At 43.1% G+C, this 26,886-nt stretch overlaps 1 protein-coding gene across 3 annotated transcripts in view; it reads right to left on the bottom strand.

Annotated features, from left to right (window-relative positions):
• The window catches only part of LOC311243621 (protein-serine O-palmitoleoyltransferase porcupine-like), a 54,786-nt gene that overhangs the window by 6,417 nt on the left and 21,483 nt on the right, over nt 1–26,886 (bottom strand). For 2 of the 3 annotated variants that reach the window (XM_084332912.1, XM_084332914.1), the window contains 4 exons: nt 17,539–17,664; nt 16,714–16,814; nt 14,082–14,158; nt 13,931–13,994 (listed from right to left, as the gene is read on the bottom strand). In XM_084332912.1, the coding sequence (XP_084189038.1) occupies nt 13,931–13,994; nt 14,082–14,158; nt 16,714–16,814; nt 17,539–17,664 (368 nt within the window). The remainder of the gene's footprint in view (nt 1–13,930; nt 13,995–14,081; nt 14,159–16,713; nt 16,815–17,538; nt 17,665–26,886) is intronic. The other variant, XM_084332913.1, reaches the window with a different exon arrangement.

The following is a 26,886-nucleotide window of genomic DNA, read 5'->3' as shown; positions in this document are numbered from 1 at the left end:
CCAACGCACCCCTGTCTATAAATGACCTTATTATAGCCAACTCGCACATCTGCGGATCGGGCCAAATCTCCTCTTTCAAATGCCAGAGTTAAATTTGGATTTAGTATCTCCAGGCGTGCAGCAAGAACCGTGAATGAAATCTACTGTATGTACAGTTCCATTCCTGTAGTGTAATGGATATGGCTCCGCCATTTTGGATCAGATTGCAACACGGATTGTTGCTAAACGTTCACAGAAGGTAGACACACTAGCTGCCAATCATTTCTTTATTTTTTTTTTGCCTTTATTTAACCAGGTTTGTCCCAATTGAGATCCAGGATCTCTTTTACAAGGGAGACCTGGCCAAGAATAGCAGCAACACAAAGTTTCATTACAGATCAAAGTAACGTTACAAAATGGTCAGATAAAACATTTGCACACAGAATGTGGTTACAATAGGCTTCACCATAGCCTTAAATACATTCAGGGCGGGATCCACAAAGAATGGATTGCACGGTGCTAATTGCACCCTACTTACAATTCATTATGAATTGAAAATGGGGGACCCTGGTGTAAACAAGACGAAAGTATTTCTCTGGTCTGCATCCTCTTAACAATTGTGTGTATTGAGCCTTACTGTATTGTACCCATTCTGCAATCTGTTAATAAAAGTTTCAATCAATCAAATTTGATTGATTGAAAATTTTATTAATGTGGTATTTTCATAAGCCAAAATAAAAGATAATGCATATGGCACACGTTAAAAAAAAATAACAACACACAGCTTTGATCATATGATGAGTGTTTGAACATTGAACGGAGATATGTACAAATACGGGGGGGTTGGTCAAGCTGGGAAGGGTGGTTTGTTTATTTCGTCTCATCAGACGGAGTATGGGAGGATTGGAGAGTCTTGGCAGACTTTGGGCCTGAATATATGAGTGACTGCACGTTGATAGATACGTGAGACACTATAAACATAATTAGTACGTTGTGAATTAACAGCGCATGGGTAGACAGCCCGTGGTCGACCATTGCTGATAAAGGCTTGGTAAGAGTACCGGCACGTGGGAGATACGCAGCGTTGTGCAGATATTTCGTACGTTTTGAATTTAACAGCGCTTTCCAGGCCAAGCATATAAAGCTGATGATAAAGTTGATTAATTTAACCTGGACACTCGCAATGGATAGGTATGTTGTCAGAAGCGGCGCGTCACATGCGTGTGTTCCAAATGCTGGCAAGATTAAAGAACTTGAACTTGAAGAGAAAGGCAGAATTTAGTAGTAGCGATACCAGAACTACTATGAAACGGAGTAAAAGAAGTTATGATCCTAAATACTTGGCATATGGATTTACTTGGACTGGCCAAGAAGATGACCCGAGACCACAGTGCGTTTTGTGTTACGAGATCCTTTCTAACGAGAGCTTTAAACCAAGTAAATTACAGCGGCACTTGGAAACTAAGCATCCTGAATTTAAAACGGTGATTTGAAGCCCATCATCTGTAGCCACATAGAAGGGCTCATTGATCAATTTCGGAATTATTTCCCCGAAAGAAAGAGCACGGACAATTTTAACAACTGGATCCAAGATCCGTTTATTGCACATGACGCTCGCAACAGGCCTCCCTCTGTCTGAGCAGGAGGCGTTGATCGATCTTTCGTGTGACGAGCTACTGAAAGTCAAGTTCACTGGACAGGCCCTCGCAAAGTTTGGGATATCAGTCCGGAACGACTACCCAGTGCTGTGTAATGTGCTGCTTGTCCTGTTTGCATCAACATACCCCTGTGAAGCGGGATTCTCGGCTCTGACATTAATAAAAAATAAATACAGATCTCGCCTCAGAGTAGAAGCGGATCTGCGCCTCTTTCTCAGCACAACGCAGCCACGTATCATGGAACTATGTTCAAATGTACAAGCACACCCTTCCCATTAACCCATTCCCTGCCACCACTTTGATCATCTTATACCATTCTCTGCCAGTACTGTAAGTCTATGGAGATGTTCACCATCTTTGCAGGGCTATAACTTTTTAAATTGTATTGCTAAATAGAAATTACTATGGCCCATTCAACATCGATTATCTATCGTTCAGGATGTGGGAACGTTTAACTTTTTCATTCACACATTCATACGAAAATACCGTCTAGAGTATAAATATGTTTTTCTCGTTTTCTGCAGTATTTCCTAGAACGTGAGATATAGACATAAATGCATATATTAGATTATCAAATGCCGTTTGATACCGATGGACTCTATATTAAATATTTCAACTGTACATGGTCCTAAACGTTATGACTGATCATGCGCGGGTGAACGGAGGGGGGGGGGGGGTCGTTTATAATTCCGTGACCGACGTTAAATGATTTATGTAGTATGGGTGATATATTGATCAGAGCAGTTTGTATCGAAAATGATAAACAAAAATGCTGAAACTCACGTCAGTCTCCTCGTACCGTTGGGCGATGAGAGTGGAGCAAACAGATCCCAGTTATGTGGTGGGGATCGAGGCGATCCATTTCCGGTTTGTATATTACTAATACATGCCCAAATCATGTAGATTATTGAGTTATGGCAAAGATCCATATCCACGGTGTGTGTATTGGGCGGCTATGTGGCGTAGTGGGCAAGGTGCTCGCCACGAAATCTGGAGACGCTGGGCTTGCCTGTTCGAGCCCAGCGCTCCACATTTGCTTTCAGTTTAGCTGGTCGTCCATACTAATATAGGGGGTGGGAAACTGATGGATGGGGATCGGGCGTTGTGGACAGCGACTCCTACAGGTCGGTTGGTGCGCCTGCGCAGTAGAATCAGGAAGTGTCGGGGGCAGCGTGAGCCTCCCACGCGTTACTCCTCGCCACTGAGAGATCGAGTTGCGCAGGTGAAAAGATGGGACTGCTGTTACCTCAAGTACCGGAGGGGACTTGTGCTATGTATGACTTAGTCCACATTGCAGCCGGCTTGTGGGAGGCAAGAAACAGCGTTCGTGACAGGGGAGGGTTGAATTGGATGATACGAAATTGGGATGGGAGAAAATTAGAAAAATGGGAGAAAAAGTGGATAAAAAAAAATCCACGGTGTGTGTATCGAGTCCCGCGACAATAAACGAGTGGCCGGACGGAATAGGGAGACGCACCGGGATCACAAGAGATCCACTTCCGGTTGCAACTCATCGATCAGCCACCAGGTGGCAGTATTGAAGCGTTGCATAGTTGTGCTGGCTCACACAGCATCCGACAAGGCTCCGTGAGTGAAATATGAATACCATGGCGAAAATATGAAATTATGATCAGAATCACGTCGTACGCCGTTATTGGCAGAATTCGCATGAACTTGAAACCCGTCGTATGACGTTATTGGCGGAGAAAGGGTTAAGTCTTGTTTTTGTTTATTTTTGAAAAGCGCATGTCAACGCATAAATATTTTTTTTTCTGCCAACATATTTTGGCTAAATATTCCTCTAATTTTATTTGCTAATAAATATGCATGATCAAGTTCCAACAACGTGTGCTTTTATTTTGATATTGAAATGACATGATACACGTGTGTGGGGTTGCCAAAAAATCTCCTAAATAAAATGGGGTATGAAAAAGTTTGAGAACCCCTGGCCTAGAGTGAACTATTGGATATTATGAAAAAGACTAAATGGATTATATGGATGATGATTATGGACGATAAGGTGCGTTTGTTGGACTAAGCACTACTGGTAAAACGTAAAAAAAACTATAATCAAATCGACCGATGAGGAAACCTATTCGGCTCCATGGTATAGTCTGACCCGAGCACACAATAGTAACCTGGCTGCAATGCAATGGCGAGCGAACTATTGGATATATGAAGAAGACAAAACAGATTATGGATGAGAAGGTGCGTTTCCACCAGACTATGATGTTGGACTATGTTGGACCAAGCACTACTGGTAAAACAACTATAATCAAATCGACCGATGAAGAAACCTATTCGGCTCTGTGGTATAGTCTGGCCCGAGAAGATGAAGTAGATGGATGAAGGCATATGTATTGATCCTGTTCTGATTCAAGACACGTTTGGACTCGACGTGAGAAATGGAGTACATCTAAAACAAAGGTAACGTCTTTTTTTTACGTGTAGGGGAGAACGGGGGACGTTGTCACACGGGTAAGTTGTCACATTCATTATATTTCACCACCAGAGGATCCTGTCTCCCATACTTTGGTATTTAAATGTCCAGAATTGGGGTCAGAGTTCACCTACATTGTCATATTTGGAGTGAAACAGCTGAATTTGAGGTGAGAGGACTTTTTGTGTTTTTCATGTCCATTTTTGTAAATATTCCGCTCCTCAGTATTTTTCTTCTAGGCTTTTACACAATTGGTTTATAATGAAACAATTATTACCCTTAAAAAGTGTGAAGGGATAGCTATAGTTTAGATTGTTGTTAGCTAGCTAACTAGTTGTTAGATGGCTGTTAGCCTTGATGCTATCAAGACATTCCAGTTGGGGTTGGTCGTCACATTTTATTTGGGGTTGGTTGTCACATGTTGTGTAGGCTATTATTGTTAGGCCGATTTATTGTGTTCTTATTTTGTTATATAGGATGGCCTAAAGATGTGTTTCCTCTTGGGGTTGGTCAAGCTGGGAAGGGTGGTTTGTTTATTTCGTCTCATCAGACGGAGTATGGGAGGATTGGAGAGTCTTGGCAGACTTTGGGCCTGAATATATGAGTGACTGCACGTTGATAGATACGTGAGACACTATAAACATAATTAGTACGTTGTGAATTAACAGCGCATGGGTAGACAGCCCGTGGTCGACCATTGCTGATAAAGGCTTGGTAAGAGTACCGGCACGTGGGAGATACGCAGCGTTGTGCAGATATTTCGTACGTTTTGAATTTAACAGCGCTTTCCAGGCCAAGCATATAAAGCTGATGATAAAGTTGATTAATTTAACCTGGACACTCGCAATGGATAGGTATGTTGTCAGAAGCGGCGCGTCACATGCGTGTGTTCCAAATGCTGGCAAGATTAAAGAACTTGAACTTGAAGAGAAAGGCAGAATTTAGTAGTAGCGATACCAGAACTACTATGAAACGGAGTAAAAGAAGTTATGATCCTAAATACTTGGCATATGGATTTACTTGGACTGGCCAAGAAGATGACCCGAGACCACAGTGCGTTTTGTGTTACGAGATCCTTTCTAACGAGAGCTTTAAACCAAGTAAATTACAGCGGCACTTGGAAACTAAGCATCCTGAATTTAAAACGGTGATTTGAAGCCCATCATCTGTAGCCACATAGAAGGGCTCATTGATCAATTTCGGAATTATTTCCCCGAAAGAAAGAGCACGGACAATTTTAACAACTGGATCCAAGATCCGTTTATTGCACATGACGCTCGCAACAGGCCTCCCTCTGTCTGAGCAGGAGGCGTTGATCGATCTTTCGTGTGACGAGCTACTGAAAGTCAAGTTCACTGGACAGGCCCTCGCAAAGTTTGGGATATCAGTCCGGAACGACTACCCAGTGCTGTGTAATGTGCTGCTTGTCCTGTTTGCATCAACATACCCCTGTGAAGCGGGATTCTCGGCTCTGACATTAATAAAAAATAAATACAGATCTCGCCTCAGAGTAGAAGCGGATCTGCGCCTCTTTCTCAGCACAACGCAGCCACGTATCATGGAACTATGTTCAAATGTACAAGCACACCCTTCCCATTAACCCATTCCCTGCCACCACTTTGATCATCTTATACCATTCTCTGCCAGTACTGTAAGTCTATGGAGATGTTCACCATCTTTGCAGGGCTATAACTTTTTAAATTGTATTGCTAAATAGAAATTACTATGGCCCATTCAACATCGATTATCTATCGTTCAGGATGTGGGAACGTTTAACTTTTTCATTCACACATTCATACGAAAATACCGTCTAGAGTATAAATATGTTTTTCTCGTTTTCTGCAGTATTTCCTAGAACGTGAGATATAGACATAAATGCATATATTAGATTATCAAATGCCGTTTGATACCGATGGACTCTATATTAAATATTTCAACTGTACATGGTCCTAAACGTTATGACTGATCATGCGCGGGTGAACGGAGGGGGGGGGGGGGTCGTTTATAATTCCGTGACCGACGTTAAATGATTTATGTAGTATGGGTGATATATTGATCAGAGCAGTTTGTATCGAAAATGATAAACAAAAATGCTGAAACTCACGTCAGTCTCCTCGTACCGTTGGGCGATGAGAGTGGAGCAAACAGATCCCAGTTATGTGGTGGGGATCGAGGCGATCCATTTCCGGTTTGTATATTACTAATACATGCCCAAATCATGTAGATTATTGAGTTATGGCAAAGATCCATATCCACGGTGTGTGTATTGGGCGGCTATGTGGCGTAGTGGGCAAGGTGCTCGCCACGAAATCTGGAGACGCTGGGCTTGCCTGTTCGAGCCCAGCGCTCCACATTTGCTTTCAGTTTAGCTGGTCGTCCATACTAATATAGGGGGTGGGAAACTGATGGATGGGGATCGGGCGTTGTGGACAGCGACTCCTACAGGTCGGTTGGTGCGCCTGCGCAGTAGAATCAGGAAGTGTCGGGGGCAGCGTGAGCCTCCCACGCGTTACTCCTCGCCACTGAGAGATCGAGTTGCGCAGGTGAAAAGATGGGACTGCTGTTACCTCAAGTACCGGAGGGGACTTGTGCTATGTATGACTTAGTCCACATTGCAGCCGGCTTGTGGGAGGCAAGAAACAGCGTTCGTGACAGGGGAGGGTTGAATTGGATGATACGAAATTGGGATGGGAGAAAATTAGAAAAATGGGAGAAAAAGTGGATAAAAAAAAATCCACGGTGTGTGTATCGAGTCCCGCGACAATAAACGAGTGGCCGGACGGAATAGGGAGACGCACCGGGATCACAAGAGATCCACTTCCGGTTGCAACTCATCGATCAGCCACCAGGTGGCAGTATTGAAGCGTTGCATAGTTGTGCTGGCTCACACAGCATCCGACAAGGCTCCGTGAGTGAAATATGAATACCATGGCGAAAATATGAAATTATGATCAGAATCACGTCGTACGCCGTTATTGGCAGAATTCGCATGAACTTGAAACCCGTCGTATGACGTTATTGGCGGAGAAAGGGTTAAGTCTTGTTTTTGTTTATTTTTGAAAAGCGCATGTCAACGCATAAATATTTTTTTTTCTGCCAACATATTTTGGCTAAATATTCCTCTAATTTTATTTGCTAATAAATATGCATGATCAAGTTCCAACAACGTGTGCTTTTATTTTGATATTGAAATGACATGATACACGTGTGTGGGGTTGCCAAAAAATCTCCTAAATAAAATGGGGTATGAAAAAGTTTGAGAACCCCTGGCCTAGAGTGAACTATTGGATATTATGAAAAAGACTAAATGGATTATATGGATGATGATTATGGACGATAAGGTGCGTTTGTTGGACTAAGCACTACTGGTAAAACGTAAAAAAAACTATAATCAAATCGACCGATGAGGAAACCTATTCGGCTCCATGGTATAGTCTGACCCGAGCACACAATAGTAACCTGGCTGCAATGCAATGGCGAGCGAACTATTGGATATATGAAGAAGACAAAACAGATTATGGATGAGAAGGTGCGTTTCCACCAGACTATGATGTTGGACTATGTTGGACCAAGCACTACTGGTAAAACAACTATAATCAAATCGACCGATGAAGAAACCTATTCGGCTCTGTGGTATAGTCTGGCCCGAGAAGATGAAGTAGATGGATGAAGGCATATGTATTGATCCTGTTCTGATTCAAGACACGTTTGGACTCGACGTGAGAAATGGAGTACATCTAAAACAAAGGTAACGTCTTTTTTTTACGTGTAGGGGAGAACGGGGGACGTTGTCACACGGGTAAGTTGTCACATTCATTATATTTCACCACCAGAGGATCCTGTCTCCCATACTTTGGTATTTAAATGTCCAGAATTGGGGTCAGAGTTCACCTACATTGTCATATTTGGAGTGAAACAGCTGAATTTGAGGTGAGAGGACTTTTTGTGTTTTTCATGTCCATTTTTGTAAATATTCCGCTCCTCAGTATTTTTCTTCTAGGCTTTTACACAATTGGTTTATAATGAAACAATTATTACCCTTAAAAAGTGTGAAGGGATAGCTATAGTTTAGATTGTTGTTAGCTAGCTAACTAGTTGTTAGATGGCTGTTAGCCTTGATGCTATCAAGACATTCCAGTTGGGGTTGGTCGTCACATTTTATTTGGGGTTGGTTGTCACATGTTGTGTAGGCTATTATTGTTAGGCCGATTTATTGTGTTCTTATTTTGTTATATAGGATGGCCTAAAGATGTGTTTCCTCTTGGGGTTGGTCAAGCTGGGAAGGGTGGTTTGTTTATTTCGTCTCATCAGACGGAGTATGGGAGGATTGGAGAGTCTTGGCAGACTTTGGGCCTGAATATATGAGTGACTGCACGTTGATAGATACGTGAGACACTATAAACATAATTAGTACGTTGTGAATTAACAGCGCATGGGTAGACAGCCCGTGGTCGACCATTGCTGATAAAGGCTTGGTAAGAGTACCGGCACGTGGGAGATACGCAGCGTTGTGCAGATATTTCGTACGTTTTGAATTTAACAGCGCTTTCCAGGCCAAGCATATAAAGCTGATGATAAAGTTGATTAATTTAACCTGGACACTCGCAATGGATAGGTATGTTGTCAGAAGCGGCGCGTCACATGCGTGTGTTCCAAATGCTGGCAAGATTAAAGAACTTGAACTTGAAGAGAAAGGCAGAATTTAGTAGTAGCGATACCAGAACTACTATGAAACGGAGTAAAAGAAGTTATGATCCTAAATACTTGGCATATGGATTTACTTGGACTGGCCAAGAAGATGACCCGAGACCACAGTGCGTTTTGTGTTACGAGATCCTTTCTAACGAGAGCTTTAAACCAAGTAAATTACAGCGGCACTTGGAAACTAAGCATCCTGAATTTAAAACGGTGATTTGAAGCCCATCATCTGTAGCCACATAGAAGGGCTCATTGATCAATTTCGGAATTATTTCCCCGAAAGAAAGAGCACGGACAATTTTAACAACTGGATCCAAGATCCGTTTATTGCACATGACGCTCGCAACAGGCCTCCCTCTGTCTGAGCAGGAGGCGTTGATCGATCTTTCGTGTGACGAGCTACTGAAAGTCAAGTTCACTGGACAGGCCCTCGCAAAGTTTGGGATATCAGTCCGGAACGACTACCCAGTGCTGTGTAATGTGCTGCTTGTCCTGTTTGCATCAACATACCCCTGTGAAGCGGGATTCTCGGCTCTGACATTAATAAAAAATAAATACAGATCTCGCCTCAGAGTAGAAGCGGATCTGCGCCTCTTTCTCAGCACAACGCAGCCACGTATCATGGAACTATGTTCAAATGTACAAGCACACCCTTCCCATTAACCCATTCCCTGCCACCACTTTGATCATCTTATACCATTCTCTGCCAGTACTGTAAGTCTATGGAGATGTTCACCATCTTTGCAGGGCTATAACTTTTTAAATTGTATTGCTAAATAGAAATTACTATGGCCCATTCAACATCGATTATCTATCGTTCAGGATGTGGGAACGTTTAACTTTTTCATTCACACATTCATACGAAAATACCGTCTAGAGTATAAATATGTTTTTCTCGTTTTCTGCAGTATTTCCTAGAACGTGAGATATAGACATAAATGCATATATTAGATTATCAAATGCCGTTTGATACCGATGGACTCTATATTAAATATTTCAACTGTACATGGTCCTAAACGTTATGACTGATCATGCGCGGGTGAACGGAGGGGGGGGGGGGGTCGTTTATAATTCCGTGACCGACGTTAAATGATTTATGTAGTATGGGTGATATATTGATCAGAGCAGTTTGTATCGAAAATGATAAACAAAAATGCTGAAACTCACGTCAGTCTCCTCGTACCGTTGGGCGATGAGAGTGGAGCAAACAGATCCCAGTTATGTGGTGGGGATCGAGGCGATCCATTTCCGGTTTGTATATTACTAATACATGCCCAAATCATGTAGATTATTGAGTTATGGCAAAGATCCATATCCACGGTGTGTGTATTGGGCGGCTATGTGGCGTAGTGGGCAAGGTGCTCGCCACGAAATCTGGAGACGCTGGGCTTGCCTGTTCGAGCCCAGCGCTCCACATTTGCTTTCAGTTTAGCTGGTCGTCCATACTAATATAGGGGGTGGGAAACTGATGGATGGGGATCGGGCGTTGTGGACAGCGACTCCTACAGGTCGGTTGGTGCGCCTGCGCAGTAGAATCAGGAAGTGTCGGGGGCAGCGTGAGCCTCCCACGCGTTACTCCTCGCCACTGAGAGATCGAGTTGCGCAGGTGAAAAGATGGGACTGCTGTTACCTCAAGTACCGGAGGGGACTTGTGCTATGTATGACTTAGTCCACATTGCAGCCGGCTTGTGGGAGGCAAGAAACAGCGTTCGTGACAGGGGAGGGTTGAATTGGATGATACGAAATTGGGATGGGAGAAAATTAGAAAAATGGGAGAAAAAGTGGATAAAAAAAAATCCACGGTGTGTGTATCGAGTCCCGCGACAATAAACGAGTGGCCGGACGGAATAGGGAGACGCACCGGGATCACAAGAGATCCACTTCCGGTTGCAACTCATCGATCAGCCACCAGGTGGCAGTATTGAAGCGTTGCATAGTTGTGCTGGCTCACACAGCATCCGACAAGGCTCCGTGAGTGAAATATGAATACCATGGCGAAAATATGAAATTATGATCAGAATCACGTCGTACGCCGTTATTGGCAGAATTCGCATGAACTTGAAACCCGTCGTATGACGTTATTGGCGGAGAAAGGGTTAAGTCTTGTTTTTGTTTATTTTTGAAAAGCGCATGTCAACGCATAAATATTTTTTTTTCTGCCAACATATTTTGGCTAAATATTCCTCTAATTTTATTTGCTAATAAATATGCATGATCAAGTTCCAACAACGTGTGCTTTTATTTTGATATTGAAATGACATGATACACGTGTGTGGGGTTGCCAAAAAATCTCCTAAATAAAATGGGGTATGAAAAAGTTTGAGAACCCCTGGCCTAGAGTGAACTATTGGATATTATGAAAAAGACTAAATGGATTATATGGATGATGATTATGGACGATAAGGTGCGTTTGTTGGACTAAGCACTACTGGTAAAACGTAAAAAAAACTATAATCAAATCGACCGATGAGGAAACCTATTCGGCTCCATGGTATAGTCTGACCCGAGCACACAATAGTAACCTGGCTGCAATGCAATGGCGAGCGAACTATTGGATATATGAAGAAGACAAAACAGATTATGGATGAGAAGGTGCGTTTCCACCAGACTATGATGTTGGACTATGTTGGACCAAGCACTACTGGTAAAACAACTATAATCAAATCGACCGATGAAGAAACCTATTCGGCTCTGTGGTATAGTCTGGCCCGAGAAGATGAAGTAGATGGATGAAGGCATATGTATTGATCCTGTTCTGATTCAAGACACGTTTGGACTCGACGTGAGAAATGGAGTACATCTAAAACAAAGGTAACGTCTTTTTTTTACGTGTAGGGGAGAACGGGGGACGTTGTCACACGGGTAAGTTGTCACATTCATTATATTTCACCACCAGAGGATCCTGTCTCCCATACTTTGGTATTTAAATGTCCAGAATTGGGGTCAGAGTTCACCTACATTGTCATATTTGGAGTGAAACAGCTGAATTTGAGGTGAGAGGACTTTTTGTGTTTTTCATGTCCATTTTTGTAAATATTCCGCTCCTCAGTATTTTTCTTCTAGGCTTTTACACAATTGGTTTATAATGAAACAATTATTACCCTTAAAAAGTGTGAAGGGATAGCTATAGTTTAGATTGTTGTTAGCTAGCTAACTAGTTGTTAGATGGCTGTTAGCCTTGATGCTATCAAGACATTCCAGTTGGGGTTGGTCGTCACATTTTATTTGGGGTTGGTTGTCACATGTTGTGTAGGCTATTATTGTTAGGCCGATTTATTGTGTTCTTATTTTGTTATATAGGATGGCCTAAAGATGTGTTTCCTGTTTATGTTCATTAAGATGCATTAAGTTATGTATTTGTCAACTTGTCAATGCAATTAAACTTTCAAATTTAGTTCTGCCTTCTTGTCTATTCTCAGTCCTTGCCCCACAATGGTGGAATGAACTACCCACCCCAGTTAGGACAGCCGAAACCCGTCCAATCTTTCGCCGTCGACTAAAGACGCACTTCTTCAATCATTATCTGAAATCTAAATCTTGTCTTCGTTTTAAGATTTTCCCATTAAAAGTTTTAAAACACATGGTGACAACCAACCCCATAGTGTGCGACAACCATCCCCATGATGGGGTTGGTTGTCACAATGTGTCAGAGTGTCTTTGATAGGTGATTAACTCTTTGTTACAATACGTTGGAAAATGAGAGGGATACACATTTCAAGCCAACATCTTAAGCTTCAATTTAATGTAGGAATGACTATTGAAAGATGTTTTGATTATGAGCAATTCACACTAGAGTAAAAAGTGTGACAACGTCCCCCGTTCTCCCCTACTTTACCGAAACTCCATCATAAAACATGCGTTTATATGATCGCTGCTTTGGAAAAACACCCCATTTACATACCCGCAGAAAACATTCTGTAACTCGCGTTCCAGGAAATCAACTTGGATTTTTGTGAAACAAGGCAATGTTTATATTGGAATTGTGAACTAATGAAGGTATGTAGAAACAAACCCTTTTTCTACAAATGGTGTCTGTCAAATGAGCCATACTATTGTCTCCATAGCATAATATAGAATATACATTAGCTCCGCAAAGATCATAAAACATCGTGAAAACGGTCACGAAAAGCTGGCCCAGAGACAGCAGGGATGGGGGTACATGCTGGCACTGAATGAGTTAATAGAGACAATATTCAGTGCATTTTTATCAGAGACAATAACAATTTGCATTTCTTATCAGAGACAATACATTGACCACATTCTTTCAGAGACAATCCAGAGAGATCAGTTGAAAAGATAACAATGTAAGGTCCTGTGTGTTAATTGATTGCAAATCAGGAGGATGTTATGAGAGAACCTTATTGACAATGTGAGGTCCTGTGTGTTAATTGATTGCAAATTACAGGAGTATTTGTTATTGTAAATCCTTAGCGAGAAATAAGGTCTATAGGTAGAAATTGATTACAATTTCAGGAGTATGTATGTTATGAAATGTATGTTATGGACCTTATTGAAAATGCAGGTCTATATGGTGAAATGTATTACAATTTCATGGATTATGTTAATGTAGGTCCCTTATGGACATGTAAACATCTCTCTAGAATTTAGGAACCTTAGTACTGAGTGTTTTGATTTCATCAGGTTTTCTACAACGGGAATAGAGAAAGCGCCGATAGAGAGGTGAGAGGTGAGTTTATCTTGGGTCCACAAACAAGGGGGAGGGTTCATTTGTTAGGTTAATCCCAATAGGGGAAACAGCGTCGCAAGATAGGCATTGTGATGGGCGTGTCAAATGGCCGACACAGCAACAATCAAAGTGTGTTATGCCTGTATAGCAGACATCGAAATCTCAGAGCAAGGAGATTTGAAGGGTTTAGACAGCCAGGGGGGGGGGCTTCTGGTAGGGAGCTTTAATTAGCTGTGGTTTGGGGGCTTTTTAGACCATAATCTAACATGTTGCAGGCCAATTTTTCCAAAATCATGAAAAAAGGGACAAGAACCAGTGATACATTTTCAGTTCACCTCATATCAATAAAAATAAATATTGACGTGTACATAACTGTACAATATATCCAGGGACACAAGGTGACACAAGGTTTTCACTTCATGGGGTCTTTAAAAGCAATCCATTTGCAAAATGGTTAGTTAGTCGTACCGTGTTCAACATAGGTGATGAAGCCCAGGGACAGCAGAACAGCCGCAAGGTGGAAACTCAGGCCCTGCCAAGGCACAAAATGTCAGACTTAAGCAACAAAAACAATCAGCAGCTGAAGAGAGACACGTCATGCTCTACTGGTCTCACTCACATGCAGTAAAGCGCTGGCGGTGTATGTCACCAGGATGGCAGGGAATGTGCCCAGTTTTGTGGCGCTTTTGAAGACATCTGTGGAACACAGTTTAAAAAAAGATTTAATAAAAAAAACACAAGAACAAGAAATGCCTTTCACACTAGAAGAATTCTCTCTAAGGACTCACATGTCTGGAGGTGTTCTGTGGTGGAATCTAACATTAGACGGAATTTGACCCATTGGGGTGTAACGATAATCAATACAGAATTAAAAATGTTAAATAAAATGTATGTTCAATACAGTGTATCAAAATGTGAAAGTGGTTGAAAATTGGTTGAAGGTTTAGCGACAAGTCAAGTCTCTCTCCCGCTCCTGTGTACGTCAGCTGCTGTGTCTCTCCATGCTCTAGAGTCGCTAACAACATTCGCTTGCTAACCAACTATCTAGCAAAGCTAACTGTTACATAGATGCAATGACCTACCATTGTGGCTCTTCAGCTAAAACACTTCTCCAGGAGCTACTATAGATCCATTTTCACACTGATTAGTCCAGTAAACAGTGTGTGCAGGAAAGGCAGTATGGCAGAATGGGTCTAGCCTATCACACTAGGCTGTCAATCAAAGTCACTGAGGCGGAACTAATGTCTTGAACTGACCAGACTTGAAGCTCCACTAGGGTGATCAAACGTCCCGATTTGTGCGGGACCGTCCGGCTGAAATGCCCTTCATCCCACGTTCCACAACAGAGAGAATGAGAATGTCCCGCATTTCAATAAACTCTTATATAAAATGTTAAATGTATAAATTCGTATTGCTTTATCTAGTCATAAAACACCAGCCATGCAGCAATGCCCCGCAAGAAGCCTAGCCTACACCAGCGTCTCCCTAATTGCCAGTGCCTTGTCTCGCTGGGACAAAATCGGAATCAGTAAAAATTGGAAGGTCGGACTTTATAAAAAGTCGGAATTGGCCAAGAGAATGGCACCTCTAATACAGTATACAGAATATATCAAATACATAATTAGAGCTCTGGAGTATGAACACATTTTAACGCATGAAGAATATTGAATCGTGACCTCAAAATTGAAATTCGTATTGAATATGAAAACGGACATCCGAGCAAACGACAGAATTATTCTGATTGATGCACCCTTTTCTTGATTAGACCCATAGCAAAGAACGTCTCTCTTGCTTGTGACTCATGTTTCATACACGAGAATAGACACTGAGATTAGGATGGCCAGTATGAATAGATACTGAGATTAGGATGGCCAGTATGAATAAATACTGAGATTAGGATGGCCAGTATGAATAGATACTGAGATTAGGATGGCCAGTATGAATAAATACTGAGATTAGGATGACCAGTATGAATATATACTGAGATTAGGATGAATCGATGGGAATCGATACCGGTACATTTTTTCGGTACTTTCCTTATAACAAAAAAATTATTTCTGTTGTAAAACTAAACTAAAGTCTAAACTTCTCAATTTAAACATTGTTATCACACCACACAAACCCCTCCCTACCTCCCTCTCCCAAACCGTTCCTACAACGATTTTTTAATGTTGCACTGTTTTATAATTTTTTAAGTTTAAATATCAACATTATCTGGCCATCCTCAGTAAATACTATCAAACTCCTCTGACCTCATCTGGTCTTTCCAAAGACAAGAGATGGACGTGCGCACGCACACACACACACACACACACACACACACACACACACACACACACACACAAAGGGAGAATGGCTCATAGCAGACTTAATGATTTTAGAATATTTCAGATAATGAAATTAAATGTTTATATCATGAACTATCCAGTTAGTATTTATAGTGTAACGTTTGGCTACTTTAAATCATTGAATGTAGAGAGAGAGGGAGTGAGGCTCAGTCACCACCGCCGTGATGTATTAGGTTTGAGTTTGAGCCTAATGGATGCCGTAGTTGACTTGAGTGATGTCACAGTCACTAGGAAGTCAACAACCCACAGAGTTGTATGTAGCGCGATATATATAAATGAACAGCCAATAAATGTGAAGTTATCTTTGATCTGTCAAGCCTCGTCAATATAACACCCATCCCCCCTTTCCTAACTAATGGAATTGGTGTCGTGGAGTCACTCTAGTTAGCTTAGCTTAGTTAGCGGCTAACGCTAGTTTGCTTAGCGGCTAACGCTAGTTATCTTAGCGGCTAATGTGGATGGCAAAGGATGGCAAGGATGCAAAGCATGTTAGACATATTGGACATTGCTCACACTGGTCTGTGTCTATTATGAAATGACAAGTGTGTGTCATTTAACTCATTCAGCGCCAGCCATTATCTCCATCCTTGTAGTCAATGGGCCACGCTTTAAAAGATAGGCATTTTCACTGTGCGTCACGATGTTTGCAGAGCTATATCTATATTCTATATTATAGCTATGGGGACAATACTATGGCTCATTTGACAGTCACTATCTCTCGTCCAACATGTAAAAAAGAGTTAATTCTTTCATCTATACGTTTGCGTGTTATCCCGTGGTGAATATTGTATAGTTTCAGTATGAATAGATACTGAGACTAGGATGGCCAGTATGCATAGATACTGAGATTAGGATGAGCAGTATGAATAGATACTGAGATTAGGATGAGCAGAAGAGCCTCACAGCTGTTGAGCCAGCGAGACATGGGGATGTTCCAGGAGGTCACCACCAACACCATGGAACGAGGCAGCTCCACATTGAGGGGCTTCACCACATTCATGTCCCTGCACACACACACACACACACACACACACACACACACACACACACACACACACACACACACACACACACACACACACACACACACACACACACACACACACACACACACACACACACACACACACACACACACACACACACACACACACACACACACACACACACACACACACACACACACACACGTTAGGGATGCACCAATATCACTTTTCCCACTGCTGATAAATTAATAAGATTATGTAATAATATAAATAGATAAATAATAATAATCCTAATTTATATAGCACTTTTTTCAAAAGCCATTATGAAGTGCTTAACAACCAAGAGGAAATAAAATAGTGCTGCACGAATAATCTAATCACAATTGCAATGTCAATGTCAGCATGTCAGCATGTGCAATTTTGTATAACTGAGGCAGAAATGAAAGCAATGACATAAAACCAGTGATATGATATGATACATTTATTTATATTGCGCCCCTCAACCAATAGTTACATTTATGTTTTATGAAAACATAAAAAATCGAAGCAGAATACATGCAATAAATGTATATAATATAGACAGGAATAACTACCGGTATGCTACATAAGAATACATTAATATAATTGAAATTGGAATATATATATAATTTTTTTATACACCAAATATCATTAAAATGTATCTTAGTTACGTGTGGACTCAAACAATGCACACAGATAAACACACACAGCTAACTAAACTCACCACTTGACGTGGTCTTTCTCCTCTGTGAAGCCTGCTCCTGCTAGCATGGTGGTGCTCTCACTCAAGTGGCCCACAAAATAGTTGCTGAAGTGGAAGGAGAGTGCGTTCTCATAGGCACGGAGCCACCTGCATGATGACAAACCAACACCATGACCAACCAAACCAACACCATGGTTTGCAGACTACTGCAAACAAACAACTGACGGAAAGACTAAATCATCACATGAGCATACACACAAAAGCACCTTAACTCATTCTGCGCCATACCCGAGTAAAGTCGGGTTATCTCGCCATGCGTTGAGCGCCAAAACCTGAGTATACTCGGGTTTTGATCCTTTGATATTTTCCTTTGATCCCTGTTCTATACGGTCAGCCAGAGCCCTCTAGGTGTCCCTGATTCATCTACCTAAGTTGGAATTGCAATGACGATCGAATCTCACCAGGTGGCAGTAACGCCTACCTTTTTAACTGGAATGGCTTGGTGTGCATACACCTTTTTTTGCAAGGGCTCCTCCTCCTCAGACAGAGAGACACAGCGATCGCCTGGAGATTTTGTTGCCTGAAGCCTATTTCCCATATAAACGAGTACACGGGTAATCGTGATGGCGATGCGATCACTGGGAATTATTCTTTTTGGAATACCTTCTGGCTAAGGTAAGGTATATTCTATGTTTATTTTACCGAACCTGAAACATGTTTTTGTAACAATCACAGTTTCATGTTTTACCGGACGTAAAACATGCTCGACAAACACGGTTGCAGTTTCTAGTTGAAACGCCCACCCCTGGGGTTTCAGGCAATCAGCCAGAACGATTTGGGCTTATTACATATAACACATCGTATCTCGCGATCTATGGAAAAATACTATTATTTTGGAAAGGGCCGATGTTTAGCGTGTAACAAACTACAGTGTGTAGAAATGAACTAATTAGTCAGTAATGGACCATGAACAATGCCTGTCAAATGAGCCATACTATTGTCTCCATAGCTATAATACAGAACACACGATGGGTCTGCAAACATCGCTAAAATGGTCAATAACGCTTGCGCTAGACAGTGCAGATGGGGAAAGCTTGTGGCGCTCAAATAGTTAAGTGACTTGCACACCACACAAGCACACTTATTACAGGCACACACTCCTGCTACTTACACTGTATAGTATGATACTTTTTTTTATCCGCTGTATTGTATAGATGGTTGTGTATTGTTGTCTACCAAACTACTACGGTTGAGGAGCCGGGAAAAACAAGCATAACTTTTTCTGCATGTATGTACATTTAACACCATGGACCATGCTGAAAAAAGGACTCCACCAATTGACAACATCACCGTTAAGGGATAAGGCCAGGTGTTTATCTTGATATGATCTTTTTCTTATCGTCAACATAGCCTATGGAAAAAATAAAAAACCTACAATGCAATTATTCTACACCATCAGTATACTCTCCCAGTCCCTACTCTCCTACCATTAGGGAGTTCTCAACCAGGAAGCCATATGTTCCCAATACCTGTGAAAATCATTAAATACAGGTCACAAACACATATTTCCAGTTTAAAATATCGTAATGTATTGTCATGAAAAACAGGGGCATTGTAGTTATTAAATTTTTTTAAATAAACACCAGGTCCAGGACAAGTACAATATGGTGTATTCCTGCAACAGTACGGCTCTGTGACTTGTTTTAACCTTTTTTCCAACAACAAAAGAGTTCTATGACTTCTGGATATGAGCTCTCATCTGGTGTTGGCTGGTAAGTAGGAGAAATTAGGGGTGTAAAGGTATGCGTATCCATACCGAACCGAACAGTTTCAGTGTGTACCGTACCGTACCGAACGGCTGTGTAGTGTACCGAACGAATACAACGGTATGTTAACCACTAACAACCGCCCACCCGGGGCTGTTTTTTTCACAATCTAATATAATTATTATTATTTGTATTTTTTTTTACAAGTCGATTATTAATTTCAATATAGAATATTCGTTGACAGCCCTACAAGTACAATTAGTTACTGCACACTACATCACCCGAGTGGAACATGGAAAGCCAAACTTTCCCCCACTGTACCGAAAACCCGTACCGAACCGTGACTTCAAAACCGAGGTACGTACCGTACCGTGGTTTTTGTGTACCATTACACTCCTAGGAGAAATGCATTGAAGGTTTGTTGAAATTTTTTAAGTTAAATGTAATTACACTGGCTTTATCCTTTAAGTAGGAAATGGGGCTAGTGGTCCAGCATTACCCATAACACATTCAGCGCCAGACCCGGGATAAGTCGGGTTAACTCGCCATCGCTTGAGCGCCAAACCCGAGAAAACCCGGGTTTTAATCGTTATTTCTTTTATTCGCTATATCCATTCATAATTCATCCATCCAGCTTGATGTTATCATTGGGAATGGCTCTGAGATCGCAAACGGACAATACCGCCGACTAATGCCTTGCGGCCGGTATTGCACATCATTGGAAACCCTCTGGCTTGGCCTGTACGATGATCTAAGAAGTCCGGTCCAGGTTTTCCTTCTCGGGCATGAGTAACGTTTATAAGACATGGATTGGGGACACTCGAGTTCACTCGGTTCATGCGTTTTGGTGGATAACGTTGGACACACGACCGCAATCACTATTTGGAAGGGCGATCAGATAATTGGATTATTCTTTTTGCAGTACATCATAGACAAGGTAACGACTATATGTTATCAATCTTGCGTTGATCCGATGATTTTTTCCCCGCGATCGCAGCGTGTGTCTGTAATGTACTGTATGCCGTTGGTGGCGTTCGAAGCATAGAAACCCCCCCCCCCCCCCCCCCTTTCGTGCATGCATGATGAAACATAATATCGATAATCTAGCGTTGATTTCAGAATGATTCTTGTTCCAGGCGAGAAATGACACGATTTATAATGAAATGCAGTGAAGCGCTGTTTGCCGGAGTTTCCTGGGATTACACAGGATCACTCTAAAACTATACTCATATTCACCACGGTATAAAATGGAAATGTATAGATGAAAAAAGTATCTGTTTTTTGCATGTTGACCGAAAGAAACTCACTGACAATCGACGTTATTAGATCCATAGCTATAATATTTAATATAGGTTTAGCACTGCAAACACTGGAACTTATCCCCATTGAACAAAGCGCTGGCACACAACGGCCCAACGCCCATAGTGACCTCTGGCACTGAACCTGTTAATGGTATGAAAAAGTCACTTCTATCTGCTAACCACAAGCTTACCTTTCTTGGATGTCTCTCAGAAGCAGGAAAAGACAAAGAATAAAAGAAACAGACTCAAATTCTTGTATTGTGCAAATCTTTTGAGTCACAACTAACGACAGGTTATGTATATAACCTAGTTATATGAGTACTGGCTAAGCGTCCCGCTCTTAAGCCATACCGAGATATACCTCATCTCATGTACCTATTGTACTCCATCAACGAATAAAACCAAAATACACCCCTCACCTGCCAGGCCCCGCCCCTAGTGGCGTGCTACATAGGACTGGGCATGGCCACCACTCACTCTTCCTCGGAAAAATTGTTTCCAAAGAAAAGTTTCCCCAAGGGAACTCACGGCACGCTAAGAGTGGGACGCTTAGTCAGTACTCATATAACTAGGTTATATACATAACCTGTCGTTATATTTCGTACTTGCATCGCGTCCCGCTCTTAAGCCATACCGAGATATGGGGTAGAGTGGACGCGAGGCCCGACAGATGCACCCCCTGAGGACCCGTAAGCCCACATCAAGGGGGAAGGGGAGTCCCGTCACCCCATCCTTCCTAATGAAGAGGGGGTGCAGTCAACTCCACCCGAGTGCGAACAAGAGGGAACTATAACCCCTTGAACACACAGCACAGGCGGAACCACGTGTGACACAACACACTGTGGCCCATACCCACACACCCCTGCTACCCCACCAAAGGACGGGAAGCAGGAGAGGCCACAGACCTGAGAACCGCCTGGGAGACAGAACCCCTGGTCATGTCCATGAGGTAAAACCTTACGAAGGGACCCGGGGAGGACCATGTAGCTGCAGCACAGATGTCCTCCACCGAGGCCCCACCCAGCAGAGCGGCAGAGGCTGCCACCCCACGAGTGGAGTGCGCCCTGACGCCCCCAGGGGGAGCCAGCCCGGCCAACGTGTAGCAAAGGGCAATGCCCTCGCACAACCAATGGGACAGGCACTGTTTCGATAGTGCCTTACCAGCACGAGAACCACCGTAACAGACAAAACTGATCGGTAGCCCTGAGGCCCTGAGTACGGCTGAGGTAAATCCCCAAAGCCCGGACCGGACATGACAGGTGAAGGCCCGCTTCCAACTCACTAGCGTGAGGAGGTGGATGAAACGCCTGAACCACAATATCCCTGGAGTGGAAGGAACTCCGGATATTTGTAGGCACAAAGGCAGGATTAGGCCGCAGAGTGGCACCGCAATCGGAACAAAAGACAGGCACTCTGGTCGTACCGAGAGAGCACAAAGCTCACCCACGCGTTTAGCGGAGGTGACGGCCAGTAAGAACGCGGTCTTGAACGACAGCTGTTCCAACGGCGCTTGCTCAAGAGGCTCAAACGGGGCCAAGGACAACCGACCGAGGACCAATTGAAGATCCCAACTCGGAGCCAAAGAGCGTTTTACCGGCTTAACGCGTCGGGCGCCAAGCAGGAAACGCTTCACAAGAGGGTGGCTGAACAAAACATCACCCTCAAATCCCTCATGATAAGAGGATATAGCTTCTGCATATACCCTCACCGTCGAAGCCGACAGTCTATCAATGAGAGACTGGAGGTAAACAAGGACAGTATCCAGGGGGCAGGACACCGGTCCCTGCCCCCCGCCTTACACCACTCTTGGAACATACGCCATCTGCCCGCGTAAAGCGCGACAGTGGAGGGAGCATGCGCATTCCGGATGGTATCCGCAACCAGGATCAAGGACCTGCACTCCTCAACGTACCCGCCCCAACAACTGACCTAACAGATGTATGGGGAAAGAATCCCAGGCGGCGCGGCATCGGTCCCAGACCTGCCTGGCTATGTCCGGACGTAATCCCCACCCGTCAGGATGAGGACCGCCCCGCGACATTACACCTGTACCCATATTCACCCTGCCGGGGATGTGGGGAGCCCTCAGGCCGCGCAGATGGAGGACGCCCATAGCCAGCCGCCCGGTGCAGACGGGGGGAGCGTACTCCTCCCTGTCTGTCGATATACGACACTGATGTCGTATCGAGCGTGTCGCAACACGCTCTGAGAGGGATGCCCATAGCACTCCACCCGTTGACTGGGAAGAGGAGTACTCTACTTCCAGTCTACAGCAACCCCAGGCTGGTAGGAACCCTGCCTGGCATGAGACCTGACGATCCACCTTGACCGCCAAGGACCAGAACGTCGGCAGGGCAGAATACACTTCGTAACCCCTGACGACGCAGAGGCCCCAGTGCGGCCTCCACGCACTTGGTGAAGATGCGGGGAGCCAGAGAAAAGTCGAACGGCAGCCCCTGGTACCCATACGCTAACCCTGTAAGGAAGCGCAGGTAAGCCCTAGGACGGAAGATCAGGAATGCGAACACGCATCCTACAGGTCTATGGAGGAGAACCAGACCTAGGGGTGGACGGTATGGTCAAAAAAGGTATATCACGGTATAATTTGAAGCATAGACGGTAACGGTATATCACGGTATCAGTGTTTCTGTTAGAATAATTTTTTTTGCCTGATAGGCAGGCTATATAAAGAATGACATCCTCAAGGCATGTAGATTTATAATATTTTAACTTAAAACTAGGCTACTTTTGCGTATAAAGTCATTATATTCCATATAAAATAAGTCCCAAGTCGAGACTCCTGCTCCCATTGCAAACAGCGGGGCTGGATTTTGCTAGAAGCATATGTAGCTGCAGAGCCGCAGAGCCAGGGGCTCTTTCAGGTCATTCATTTCAGCCATTGGCAATTCAGCCGTTGGGTGGGGGGGCGCTGGGGAAAACATGGCCGCCTGTCGAGGGCCTCGTCATCGCCGCTGACGAGGCCATGCTCTCTCTTCTTCTGGCTGCGCGGTGTGAGGCGGTGTGGGGCCTAGGACAAATACCGCCCGCGCTCCAGCGGAAGACCAAAATCCTCTGCGGAGAGGGGAGCCCTGAGCGGTTATAGCTTGCGGCTGGGTCAAAGCTAATAACGTCAACAACCTCGCACGATGTGTCGACGTCGGCTGGCCCTCAAGGCCCCGCTACCAGACAACATTTTTTTATAGAAAAAACAGCAATTCGAACACAGTTCTAATCGCTGCCAATTCCATACCGTAGCGGTACAGGCTTTAGCAGCCCACCAGCCACTCGCCGGGCCGACCCACCTCATGGCGTCGGCCGGGCGGGGCACTGTTTCAACATGTCAAAAGCAAAGGACTGATGCTAACACGGAGCACCAGTGGTGGTTGTAAACAGCAATCTCCACTGTGGTGTGCACCATGAAGGGGTTAATGAATAAATGAACTAACACCACGAACATACTGTAGAATGGGCAAGCCCATGTACACAACGTTAAGGGGAGGCGGACCAGAGAGAACCAGTCCCGCATTCATTCATAATATTCACAACAGCACACCAGCCCTAGACCTCAGCCCATTTACCCATGAAGGTAAACAAAGCCCCCCTCGCACTACTCCCCCAGTAGACACCGATTGACCCTCAGCATGAATGGTTGAGAGGAGGGAAGATTGTAGCATAGACAGACATTCCCGTAGCAGAGAGACAGAACAAAAACAGTAGCCCCACTATAGCATAGCGTTCGACGCTAATGTGGACAGAAAACAGTCAGCTGAGCCACAACACTGGCCGCCGCTAAATTCCATCCTGCAGCAGTATAGCTCTACTGCCACCCGCCGGGCCGACTCGCTCTCAAGCATCGGCTTCCGGGTGGGACACCGTCCAGCCCCGCCGAAGCACAGGATCGATGCTACCTGGCTAGGCTACCTAGCCACGGCACACCTGCCCTGCACCCTGTTGTCAACCCATTTACCCGTAAAAGGGAAAAATAGGACTCAGCAAAACCCCCCACATTAGCTACCGACTGACCTTCATCAATGAACCGGTTTAAGAGGAGGGAAAAGCGGCAACATCCCACGGCGGGGAACATTAGAACAGTGCCCAGCATTTCAGCAGTAGTGTTAGCATTTAGCATTAGCATTTAGCGTTAGCATTAGTGTTTAGCAGCACGCTCCAGGATCGCTTGGAACCCGTCCACTTCAGTGGAACGTTCACCAAACCATCCCGCCCCTGGCACCGACACACAACATGGTTGTGTAACAAAACAAACCAGCATTACTAACACTAGCATCAATGCCTGATGACACAGGGCTCACCTGTGTGCGAGCCGGCTCGATAGCCAACCTCGCACGCTGTTCCTCGATCTGCTGCCACAAGACGAGGGAACATCAGAATAGACCCGACGTGTCGTTGGAACATACCCCGAAGATTCCAGGGGTAAGCAAATCTCCGTAAGTACCCAATATTATCTAAACTTTTCAAATCAACTAGTTGCATAGGGCGTCTTACATCCGCTATGATGGAAACGAAAATAGAGGAAGAGTGAGTGGTGGCCATGCCCAGTCCTATGTAGCACGCCACTAGGGGCGGGGCCTGGCAGGTGAGGGGTGTATTTTTGTTTTATTCGTTGATGGAGTACAATAGGTACATGAGATGAGGTATATCTCGGTATGGCTTAAGAGCGGGACGCGATGCAAGTACAAAATATAACAGCAACTGAGGGAGGAAAAAAATAACCATTTGCTAAAGGTCTGATAAATGTGTTTTATTAACTGTTTTATATGTCTGATAAATGTGTTCTATTAACTGTTTTATATGTCTGATAAATGTCTGTCCTATTAACTGTTTTATATGTCTGATAAGTGTCTGTTCTATTAACTGTTTTATATGTCTGATAAATGTCTGTCCTATTAACTGATAAATGTCTGTTCTATTAACTGTTTTATATGTCTGATAAATGTCTGTTCTATTAACTGTTTTATATGTCTGATAAGTGTCTGTTCTATTAACTGTTTTATATGTCTGATAAATGTCTGTTCTATTAACTGTTTTATGTCTGATAAATGTGTTATATTAACTGTTTTATATGTCTGATAAATGTGTTCTATTAACTGTTTTATATGTCTGATAAATGTGTTCTATTAACTGTTTTATATGTCTGAAAAATGTCTGTTCTATTAACTGTTTTATATGTCTGATGGCTGTTCTATTAACGGTTTTATATGTCTGATAAATGTGTTCTATTAACTGTTTTATGTCCGATAAATGTCTGTTCTATTAACCGTTTTATATGTCTGATAAATGTGTTTTATTAACTGTTTCATGTCTGTTCTATTCACTTTTTTATGTCTGATAAATGTGTTCTATTAACTGTTTCACATGTCTGATAAATATGTTTTATTAACTATTTTGTCTGATAAATGTCTGTTCTACTAACCGTTTTATACAGTATGTCTGATAAATGTCTGTTCTATTAACTGTATTATATGTCTGATGAATGTGTTATATTAACTGTTTTATGTCTGATAAGTGTTTTATTAACTGTTTTATATGCCTAAACCCAAGTAAATGGAGGATTTCTCCACATCTACAAGGTCCATTTGCATGTATTCCCAGTGTCAGAAATATTGTGTCTGTTACTATGCTTGAGTAAATTGTAATGAACCAAAGGGGAATATAATTATACTTTTTTTTTTTTTTTTATCTTTGACAGTGAATAACACCATGCTAACATTGACCAGACGAGAAAATTTGCCACTGAGCTCATTCAGCACCTTCTTGAGATCAAGTGTATAAGAAATCTAAGCAAATGAATAAAGGGCAGATGATTTACAGTTTTTTTTTGTAGATACAGTACTGAATTTTGCCATCCAATTTGAAATATGAATATAGACTATAAGGCCTATAAATTACCTTATTCTTCCAATGGCAGAGTTCAATCTGGATTTAGTAACACCAGGCGCCCGTAACAGGGCAGCAAAGACCGTGAATTAAATCTACTGTAAGTACAGTTACTTTTTTGTAATGAAAAATGCTCCGCCATTTCTCATCAGATTGAGACGCGTTTTCTTTTTAGATGTTCACAGAACGGTAAAGAAACCAACTATGTTATATTGTATGGCAAATTGGCAATAACGTTCAGGTTTGTTTGACCTGTGAGACATAATCACGAAAATAACTTTCAAAAGATTATTTCACACCAGACGGCTCCAAGTTTGACAGGGGCTGGCGTGAGCTGGGTAGTGTAGTTTTATAATATTTTGATGTCCATTGAAAGCCCGGGTATCCTCCGTTTTAGGACTACAACG

The sequence above is a fragment of the Notolepis coatsorum genome (genome assembly GCF_963971535.1).
Source record: "Notolepis coatsorum genome assembly, chromosome: 17".
In the NCBI taxonomy this organism is placed as follows: Eukaryota; Metazoa; Chordata; class Actinopteri; order Aulopiformes; family Paralepididae; genus Notolepis; species Notolepis coatsorum.
Note: the sequence above shows the minus strand (reverse complement) of the source record. Positions and strands in the feature narration are given on the sequence as shown.